This window comes from Haplochromis burtoni, unplaced genomic scaffold (assembly GCF_018398535.1).
Source record: "Haplochromis burtoni strain Fernald_Lab_line unplaced genomic scaffold, NCSU_Asbu1 Contig_83, whole genome shotgun sequence".
NCBI classification, from domain to species: Eukaryota; Metazoa; Chordata; class Actinopteri; order Cichliformes; family Cichlidae; genus Haplochromis; species Haplochromis burtoni.
Window position 1 is genome coordinate 794,290 of NW_024582444.1, and position 10,836 is coordinate 805,125.

Genomic DNA, 10,836 nt, shown 5'->3' on the forward strand with positions numbered 1-10,836 from the left:
GTCAGCTCTGGGTTGTCAAAACAGGGGTTGGTTCTTATAAGGCAGAACTGGCAAGCACCAGTTACACATGCAAGTGGAAAAGTGGCATCAGGTCCAAATCTTGGGAAAGTCACACCTTGTATTCTCACTCTGATGATGCGGTTTCACTGGAATGATCTGTTAAGAGTCCTTTCCCCAAACCTTATTCAAAACAATTCATGAAGTGATGATGTGAATATTTCCAAATTGTAACTGAATATAATTGCAGTGTATACAAGATCGAATTTCCCAGAGGAACCCACCCGAGGGATTAATAAAGTTATATCTTATCTTATCTTATCTTATCTTATCTAAGAGTCAGGCAGCATATGAGTGAAACATGTCCACATACCTTTTGGAAAGTTTCTCATTATAGCTATATTTATTAATAATTTTATATAATTTTAATTGCATTGGCAGGTGTTGACTTGAAGTAGCTGCTTCGGTCACTTGCGCGCAGGTTTTCACACCTGTTATCGTCTCTGGGTTGCAACGGCTTCCCACGTCAGATCTAGCTAGTCTTTTAAAGCCTGAACAAGCGTTAAGTGTAAAGGTAAGCTTTTAGCAGTGTATTTGGAAGTTAAAGTGTTAACTAAATACTTAGTCGCTGGCAAACTCGCGGTGAAACAATTTCATGTTTTATTGTTTTCTGCCGGGACTGGTAGAGGTGCTCTAACGTGTGGTAGCAGAAAGATGCTAACGTTAGCTTTTATCAGTGAAGCTAACGAAGCATTGGTGGCTAGTTTAGAGTTAGACGTTCTTTCCAGTTTGAAACGGGTAAACTTGTTCATATTTTTCCTACTGTCAATTAATTTCAGCTCGGTCGATACTTTTGGTTATATTAGCTAACTCGTCGTTTACTTTTGATAGCAGCTAACTAATTAGCCTCTCAGCTAAACCGCAAAGCTGCAGAAAATGCACACTTAAATTTTGTGTTGGCGCTGTGGACTAAAGGAAAAGGGAAATGTTATCGCCTCTAGACATCACAATTTATCACCAGCTGTCAATAAGATAGGGGTTGTTACTTTTGGTTTGCTGTTAATCGTGTAGTTAGTGTAGCTTTATTGGGATTATATATTTAAACAAAAATGTCATTTCATGAGTATTAAAAGCTGTCAAGGCACAATGGGATGAACACACTCATTCCTACTTTTGTTAAATATGTATAAATGCAACAGTAGCAACTTCACGCCACCATAGGGCGAGAGGCGGGTACACCCCGGACAGTTCGCCAATCCGTTTTATTTATTTATGTATGTATGTATGTATGTATGTATGTATTTGCAGGTTGTTCGAACACCATGACTAGTCGAGGAGCATTTAAATATTCGAGAAGAGGTGCTGCTAGTTTCTGGTCTTTGTCAGACCGTGAGCTGAGCCCACGCCCTCACTGTCCTCAGGTCCACAAGACAGACGATGCAGACATTTACACTGATGCTGCTGGGCTGAGGTAATGGGGGGAAAAAAATGACCGCCACCTTGTCACATGCTGTGTCCACCTGTTTGGACAAGGACTTAACTTTTGTATGTGTTCCTACTCACCTCCGTATAATTGGTGGAGAGACTTGAAATGTCCTTGCACACAAACCCTGCCTTTAAACGCGACAGATACACTTTCACGTTTCTCTCGCACATGCTGGGACAGAGGTAACTAATTTTCTGTTTCACTGCAGGGAAGTGCACTCTTGATGCGTGGGTCAATAAAACCAGGATGTAACTGTTTCTTTGTCAACAGCAATTTGGATTTTATTGTGTCTTACTGAGGCTTCACAGCAGGCAGGTGAACAGCTTGCTAATGAGTCCAGTGTCCGGTCCAAAATTGGGCACATTACACTCTGTTACTAATGAGTGCACCCATTGTTTCAAGACAGTGAGAAAGACAGTGGCTCTTGTGGTTGTAAAACTTCTCATGTACTTGATTTTAATCTGCTCTGAACTTTTACAGCCTCATTCATTTACTTATGCAGTTCTATTTTTTGTGTGCAGTCTTAGCAGGTTGTTAGCAGTGTTTTTTGTTTTTGTTTTTTTTAAAGAGGAAATTGTAGGTGAGAATTATCTTAAAATAAAAGCAGGTGATAATACTGTTAATTTTTAGCTGTTTGTGCTGACTGAATAAGGGATCAGCTGTTCATTTCCTAGTGGGTCTGTGTTTGTTGCCCTCCTAGGACAAACGAACATGCAGCTGGAGACTATGATACAGCACCAGAGGCTCTGCTTTCTGAAGGAGACCACAGACCCCAAATTGAAAAGGGCTCCGTCCCCACACTCAGCCATAATTATGATTCTGGTGACATAATGTTGGAAAATGAGGTAACTATATGAGTATACACAGATCAGGCGTAACACCTTGACCACCTACCTAATATAGTGTTGGCCCACTTTTGCTGACAAAAGAGGCCTGACCTGTTAATACATGGACTCTGCTAGACCCCTGAAGGTGTGCTGTGGTATCTAGCACCAAGATGTTAGCAAGCAGATCAGTCAAGTTTTGTAAGTTGTGCGGTGGAGCCTTATTTGTCCACAACATTTCACAGATGCCTGACTGGGTTGAGATCTGTGGAATTTGGAGGCCAAGCCAACACCTCAAATATGTTGTTGTGCTCAGCAAACCCTTTCTGAACCTTTTTTTGCTTTGTAGCACATTATCCTGCTGAAGGAGGCCACAGCCATCAGGTAATACTGTTTCCATGAAAGGGCGTACATGGTCGCCAACAATGCGAGGTGGTATATGTCAAAATAACATCCACATGGATGGCAGGACACAAGGTTTTTCAGCAGAACATTGTCCAAAGCATTACACTGCCTCTAAGACTACGTCCACACGTACACGGGTATTTTTGAAAACGGAGATTTCCGTTTTCGTTTTAAAAAATAATCCCGTCCACACGTAAACGCAGAAATGAAGGAAAACGCTGCTGGGAACGTGCCAAAGCAACAGGTGGCAATATATTCCTAACCGTGTAGAAATGTTGGCCAATCAGAAGTATAGAAGCCTCGGTGGGAAAAAGTAAACAAAGATGGGGCATAGAAGCAGAACCGAGACGTATGTGTGGAGGGACAGTAACTGCGTGTGTATATGTAAGCATTTAAACACTGCAGAGAGTAGAATTAACAGTAACAGTATTGTAGAAATTCATTTCACCGAAACAATAACGTGGCGCACAGTGTGATGTCAAAAAAGGCGCACACTGCATTTTCTGCGTTTTCTCCGTTTTTCTTGTCCACACGTAAATGCAAAAACGGAGTTTTCAAAAATATCCACCCTGGCCGGAGTTTTTAAAAATCTCCGTTTTCAGTGACCGAGAACGCCGTTTACGTGTGGACGAAAGGTGCAAACGCATAGAAAAATCTGCGTTTTCAAAAAATACCCGTGTACGTGTGGACGTAGCCTGAGATGGTTTGCCATCTTCTTGTATAGTATGTTCTGGTGCCAGGTGTTCCCTACGTAAGAATGCCTCACACAGCCGGCCATGATTGATATGAGGCCACCTTCTTTCATTGCTCTGTGGGTCAGTTTGGAAGCTCACCTGCCCACCACTAAAACTGTCCAACTGCAGCTCTTGTCTTGCTGAAAAGCTGCAGTTTTGGAGATTGTCTGACCTTGTTGTCAAGCCATCACTCGCTCAATTTCTTAAGCTTGCCAGTTTTTCCTGCTTCAAACACATCAACTTTGAGGACAAAATGCTCACTTGCTCGCTCACGTATCCCACCCACTAATAGGTGCTGTGATGGAGAGATAATTGATGTTATTCAGTTGAACTGTCAGTGGTCATAATGTTATGTCTGATCAGCGTATATAAGACCAAGGTTTTCTGAAAGTTCACTGCCGTTGCATTTAATGTATTATGCTATTAAGACTTTTTCATTAGAAATCTTATCTCAGACGATGAGATGCTGACAAGGTCTTATACATCTACTTATCATCTCTTATTCAGAAGGTGTACTTCACAGATTAATTAAGATATGTGAATTAATTGTGGCATTAAACCATACTTGAAAATCTGACATCAAAATGCAATCTCAATATCTGCGATAATTAACATTAAATTGCTTGACTGGCAAGTAGAACAGTGGTTCATACCATTATCCAGTTTAGTGAAGGGGCTCTAAACCACCTGCAGCCACCTTGTCACTTTAACTGTGAACAGCAGAAGTGCATTCAGTGCTTATCTCACACATAACACTGCCTTCCTTGTGTTTCCTTGATAACGGCTCAAGATCAGTTGGCTCAAGAATGATAAGAACACCAGAGTCCTGTTTGTTTTGGGGGTTTTTTTTGTTTGTTTTTTACCCTCCTAAGACCCAAACTCTTCCACAGCAGGCATTTTTAATTTCTCTTTGATGTTTGGGCACATTGGGGCCCGATGAATGTAAAAACAAAGAATTACCAGATTTCTTTTTTTTTTTTTTTTACCTTATTTTTGTTTTTAAGAAAAATAAGAGCCACAAATGAGGATATTAGTTTAAAATTTTGATAGAACAGTAGCAGTATAATGTCGTCGTAACCCAAAATGTGATGTCCACATATGTGGACGCCAGGTCCTAGGAGGTTAAAGAAGGGTTTTGTCTTTCTCAGGCTGAAGATTCGGATGATGAACCAGCTGTGCTCTCCCTTCATGGTATGTCACCTCCTGAAAGCATACTGTCAGATGAAGATCTTCTAACAGAGCAGGTCAAGGACTTAAACCAACCTGATACAACCACAAAGACTGAAGGTACAGTAGCAATTTAATAAAAGTAAGACTTGAAAGCGCTCACATTTTCAGTGGCACTTCTGCAGTTGCTACCAGCTAGTATACACAGAAACACCCTGTTTGATAGTTTGTTCTCACAGCTGCGAATCTGCTCCCTCCAGTGTTAAAGGTACAATTAGATGTCAGTAGATATCAGATTATAGTCATGAATTATTTTTTTCTTACAGCTTCCAATTCAAATGCGTAATCCTAGTTATAGTGGCTATTGTAGTACAAAAAACTCTGGCAGCTGTGTATCTGTGGTTAGTGCAGGAGGTTGTTAAACCTTTCTAAAGGAGTCTGATACGAGATGATGAGTAAGTGAAGCTCACTTCTTTCTGATGACAGTGATACTAAGGCAAGTTGTTGAGGATATCCTGAACTTCTTTATGCTCCTGTTAGCTGGCATTAGGTAAACTTTCTTTGAAGTGGATCTAACATTGTTGAACTCTGACAGTAAGCGAAACAACTCTCACATGATGTGAGAATGTAATCAAACTGCCGTACATTAGGTGGTATAATGTTAACTCAAAACCAGCTGTTGTTGTTATCTGTTAGCTGGCTCATTATCAGCTGTCCAGAGATGGGATGGTTGCATGTCTAATCTGCTGACAGATTTGGGAATAAAAAGCATGTTTATGCACACTTGTATGTGTTAGTTTTATTCAGACACTGGTCACATTGTCTCTTTCCTTTGTGTTTTTGCTTTTTGGTGAAGGGGACCCTTGTCACATGATTAAAAGCATAGGAATGATCCTTCATGTCTTGAGTCTGAATGTGTAGAAATTAATTGCAATTGTGACTGGTCTCTAGTATAAAACATAACACGCAATTAGGTGGAATGGCGAAGTCCATGCATTTAAGATGGTATGTTAATATGGCAACTTCCACAAACCGGTCGCTGCTCTTGTGTATTTTTAATGGATTAATTCTAAGGCTTTGACAATGCATCAATTTGTTTGTAGACGTAACTACACTCTAATCGGTGTATATTTATGAAGGTAACATTTTTATTTTATTAAAATGACCTCAAAAAAGACTGACTGTAACTTTAAAAAAAATGATTGTTGCCTGTGCCTGAGTCACTCTGTCCTGGTCATACAGTCATCGAATATCACTACTGATCACACACAAGTCAGTCATCAACCTCCCTTCAAGAAAATCTTTTCACACGTTCACCCTTTTAAGGCCTTTTTTTCCTGTTGAGATTGAAAGCTCCGTTTCAGGGTTTTCAGATCAGTGGTTTTCAAACCAGTGGTCTTGTTCACAAGACACTCCTATATTCAAACCTATGCAAAATGCCCTCTACTTATTTATTTTTTTTTATTTCTTTTTGAACATATTTTAAGATGAAGGCGCCAAGTGTGACGCCTGCATTTTTCTTTCTGTTTATAAGAAGTTCTGCTTGCTTATACCTCACCTCCACTGCTTCATCAGACGCTTATCTTTGGACTGAAGTGTTGCACGTTTCTTTCAGAAGTGTGCAATAGATTAGTTTAAATACATTTCTCTTCATTTTAGCACATGTGGTAAACTCCTTTGTCACTACCAGCATGAGGGGGAAAAAAGCGAAGTTCTCACATATATTAAGCCAGTCAGCTGACAATGTTTATGATGTGTAGCAATATCATAAACATTTTCAAGGCAAAGTCCTTCTGCTTCCACAGTTTTAAGGACACTCAGATGAGTGATGTCCAAAATACGCTCTGTCCCTGATTATATAGCTGGATTCTGCTGTTTATCTTTCTTCCAGTTTGGCGCACTGAATGGCACAAGAATCACATGGCAGTTATAAGCAGTGAGAAGTTTGACAGCCTCCTGAAAATGTGTCCAGATTTCTATGCCTGCAAGAGCCACATGGCAGCATTTGTCTTGATAAGAGGTAAGCTTCTTGTACACGTGCAGTTTTCCATTAGATTTGTGCACTTCACTGCAGGATTTTATTGTTTTCATAGTAGGTTATAAGTGGCTCCTGGATATTTAGTAGATGTATCCCGTTTATTTTTAACCTTTTTTTTTTTTTAAAATCTGTATCTTAACAGTGCTAAAGAGGGAGACTAGTTTTACTCTTAACTGTCTATAAATGCCTAAAGTGAGCCTGTACCAGTGGCAGGTCATTATTGCAGTAGTATGTTAAATGTCCAGACATTAGCAGTCCACATCATGAAGATTTCAAAGCATGAAAAAAAAGGTCGCACTCAATTATCATAAAGTGTGTATGATATCACATGTGAGCCAACTGGAAATTTCCATTAAATATGATGGGTCACTCATTAAAAGATAATATTGTGGAATTAAAGCAATATATGCAGACTCTTTCTTTTAATAATCATGGAAGCAGAAGATATGTGTATATAAAAACATAATTCTTTGGCACTTCTATGTGAAGTAAAATAACGGAAGTTATAATCTGAGCGAGTCAATTTAGAAGAACCATTTAGGAGATGAAACTCCTTTTAAGACACACAGTGTCTAAATTGCACAAGCTGAGAGCTAATTCGATATGACTACCGAATGCACGACTACACAACTGTGCGGCATTCCTGCACAGAAGGCCTCTTAGTTTTTTGAGAGTTGCCATTTAGACTGATGTAAAGTAATCTCCTATTAATGAGGTCAGCAGTACAAGCAGTCCCTATGAGTCTAAAGGTTCAGGCTTCACAGTGTTCTAAATGCTCAGTTCCTGACAGGATTTGTTGTTGTTGTTGTTTTTTTTAACCTGGTATCATCAGTTCAAGCGCACAGCATCTCCGCACATGTGCTATTCAAACCTTCAGTCGTTTGAAAGAGAAATGGCTAAAGATTCAGTCACACAGCCTTAAGGTGCCACTTTTATGGTCAGTGTTAGGATGCAGGTAGCTATTGGAGTGTTCTCCTGAACAGTAGGTGTCACCACTGAGGAGATAATGCTACATCAGTGCTGATAAAGGAAGTAAAGTTAAAACAGGAAGCAAAGACATTGAAAACAATGTTGTTGTTTTTCTCACTAAGGTTGTGTCCAAATTCATGGGCCGCGGTTTACGTAGGCCGGGTCCTCAGAAGGCTGGGTAGGCCGGAAGTAAACCGCTGTGAAATTGGACAGTCTAGCTTTCAGATTTGCGTCTTGGTGGAGTTTAATAAACTCAGCTGCTCCTTGCTATCTAAAATATAACGGGACACTGGTGTAAATTCTCGACTATCTCACACTTCTGTTTATTCAGCTCTGTGAAAACCAAGGAGGAACCCACCCAGGTGATTAATAAAATGTAATTTAATCTAATAACTTTAATCTCAGCCAAACTGATTTACTCACGAACAAATAAAACACTGAAAAAAGCCAAACAATAACATTTTTAGGTTATCTAAGCGACTCATATATCACGTTTAACCTGAGTAGCAAAAGACCGCGGTGATCTGAAAATGATGTGCCGGCAGTTGTGCCGTTCTCGGCGGCTCTAGTGACCCTCGAGCTCCCGGCTAGCTATTGATCTGGTGGGTAACAGATGTCTCCAAAAACGTCGGAGCACTTTTGCAAATATGTGATATCTTGATAAACCTAGCAGATATTTGAAGTTTACACAGCTACATTCTCGCCTGAAAATATGTTAAGTTTATTTTGTGATCGAGAAAGAGTAATAAGATTAATATTAAAACTTAGTAGCGGGCCCCCCTGCCCCCCCCCCCCCCCCCCCCCCCCCCCAACCCCCCCCCCCCCCCCCCCCCCCCCCCCCCCCCCCCCCCCCCCCCCCCTTGTTGAAAACTGGAATTGGCTGGGCCATGCTATGATTTCTGGGATATGGTGGGCCACGAAGGACACACCCGACCCATCCTTCAAATTCGGGGAAAAGGAGGACGCATTTGTCGGCTGCATTCGGAGGAGTCTACGAATTTGGACAGCCTTTGGCGTGTCGCTGTGGCGTAATCGGCCTACAAATGCGGCTTCAGGAGGATGCAGCCCATGAATTTGGACACCCCCCATGTCTCTAAAATGTCTCTAAAATGTTTCCAAACTGTTGCACCATCTCTCTGTATGTAATCTGTTATCTGACTGACTAAATCAACATCAAAACAGCACATCAGCACAAACAGATGTGATATAACTTTAGTCATGCCATTCAACAGGTGGTGAACGGAGAGCATAAAAGTACCTTTAAGAGTCAGTCACACAAACTTGGACACAGGTTGAGGACACCCTACCAATTTCTCATAGAGCAGTAAAGAAAGTGTGAAAAATGCTCATCTTCAAAGTAAAAGCTGCAACTTTTGGAATCGTGCTAGTTCCAGCGGTAAAGAACAGTTTTCAATTTAAAGGCAAAGGCTCTCCATATCTGGTTTATTATGATCGTCTCATTATTGTACCATTAGTAGTTGGTGTTAAGTGTTTGAAGAAAAGATGGCATTTTCCATTCAAACTAGAGGAATAAAAAAGAATAAAGAGAAACGGGAACTCAATAGTGTGAATGCCTTACAGCATTTACACAATTATGGGCATCTGCGGCAATCTGCTAACAACTTTTCAGTCACAGCTCTGGTTTTAGGAACAATTTCAACAAGTAAAAGCAGGGAACCACTTGTCAACAAGTCAGGGATTACAGATTCTTCCCTAGTGACTGAGGTCTTAAGAGGAACCAAAATTACTTGTTTCAGTGGATTTGCTGCTTTAAGGCCCAGAATAAGATAACTAAATAGTATTTTATAAGCATCATTCTGTGTCATCTTTACTTCCATCTCTCGCAGTCATTGTTAATTAAAGCTATCGCTAATGAAGCTTTGAGAAGAAAAACTATCTTTTCCCCACAGAAGTTCTGGATACAGCAGGTCGTCCATGTGAGCAATACAAGGTAGTGGCAGTGGGATCTGGCCGCTCAAGTTGTAGCGAATGGCTTTGCTACAATGGGGTGATGGTTCATGACAGCCATGCCATCATCATTGCCAGACGGGCTCTTTTAAGGTACTAACTTCTAAAATTAGTTCCTAAATACTTCATCCAAATCTCAAGAATGCAGGTGTTAAAGTGCTGGTTCTGATTTAGAACACCTGAACTTCAAATATCTATTCTTAATATTCAGAATGAAGATGTAAAAAGCAGGCTGCAACATCTCACTTGCTCTCTACCAGTTATAATGCTTCTGATTCACTGAAAGTGCTGCTGCAGCTTAAAGTGGGAATAATATTTATTTTTCTGGCTTGTGTTCAGGTTTCTGTATAAACAGCTTTTGCTGTTCTTTGATGCTGATCCAAAGGCCAAGGAGAGCTGTATTTTTGAGAGTAGTGCAGCCAGCCACCAGCTTCAGCTCAAACCCAAGATCAGTCTGCATCTCTACACCAATCAGTGTCCCGAAGGAGCTCCTACGAACTTCTACTTTAAGTACAGCAATCTGCTAATTATCCCATTCTTTTGATTCTTTCTTTATACATGTTTTTAAGTCATATTTTCCTGTGTACTTGTAAAAGGTCTCAATTCAAATCTGTGGATTTATCTTCCAAGAAATGTGACATTTTGTACATGTTGTAAAACACAGAATAATATTAACCTTTCTATGGGTTAATTTTAACTCTGTTTATAATGGACATTAAATTTTGTCCATTACTCATGAAGATTAAGTTCTAGTAAACTAAAATGTAACATAATGTCCTGTTTTAGGGTTTCTGCAAACGACACCTGGACCTCTATGGTTCTCCAGTATCATTTCAAAGGCCTACTGGTCCCTGTGGCCTACCTTGACCCGAGTCTCTGGGGCGCCAAAGTCTGCTGCATGTCTGGCAGTGACAAACTTTGTCGCTGGACTGTTACTGGGATTCAGGGTGCATTACTGAGCCACTTTATTCAGCCGCTTTACATCACAAGCATGGTACTAGGTAAGACGCTTAAAGCATTTATTCTTTATTAGAAGGGAAGTGCAGCTAGACCCATCATGAATACCTGGATGTTTTTCTACAAATATTTGGATCAGCACTAGAATGTAGTGGTTTCTTCCGTTGTTCATGCACAAGTTTCATGAAAATTGGTGTTTTTTCTACTATGAACACATAATTTATTCCCATTTTTTAAAGGTTGGTTTCCAAAGAGCTGAAAATGGTCAGGTACAAGAGCTGAACTAAAAAT

General features: G+C 40.3%; 1 protein-coding gene across 3 annotated transcripts in view; it reads left to right on the forward strand.

The window, feature by feature from the left end:
- The first annotated feature begins 358 nt into the window (after positions 1 to 358).
- Positions 359 to 10,836, forward strand: part of adad2 (adenosine deaminase domain containing 2) — a 25,548-nt gene continuing 15,070 nt past the window's right edge. For 2 of the 3 annotated variants that reach the window (XM_042222269.1, XM_042222272.1), the window contains exons 1-8: positions 359 to 571; positions 1,306 to 1,468; positions 2,184 to 2,328; positions 4,595 to 4,733; positions 6,505 to 6,633; positions 9,531 to 9,681; positions 9,928 to 10,098; positions 10,375 to 10,589. In XM_042222269.1, coding sequence (XP_042078203.1) covers positions 1,320 to 1,468; positions 2,184 to 2,328; positions 4,595 to 4,733; positions 6,505 to 6,633; positions 9,531 to 9,681; positions 9,928 to 10,098; positions 10,375 to 10,589 — 1,099 coding nt within the window. In that variant the 5' untranslated portion in view covers positions 359 to 571; positions 1,306 to 1,319. Of the gene's footprint in view, positions 572 to 610; positions 796 to 1,305; positions 1,469 to 2,183; positions 2,329 to 4,594; positions 4,734 to 6,504; positions 6,634 to 9,530; positions 9,682 to 9,927; positions 10,099 to 10,374; positions 10,590 to 10,836 lie in introns of those variants that run through there. The other variant, XM_042222271.1, reaches the window with a different exon arrangement.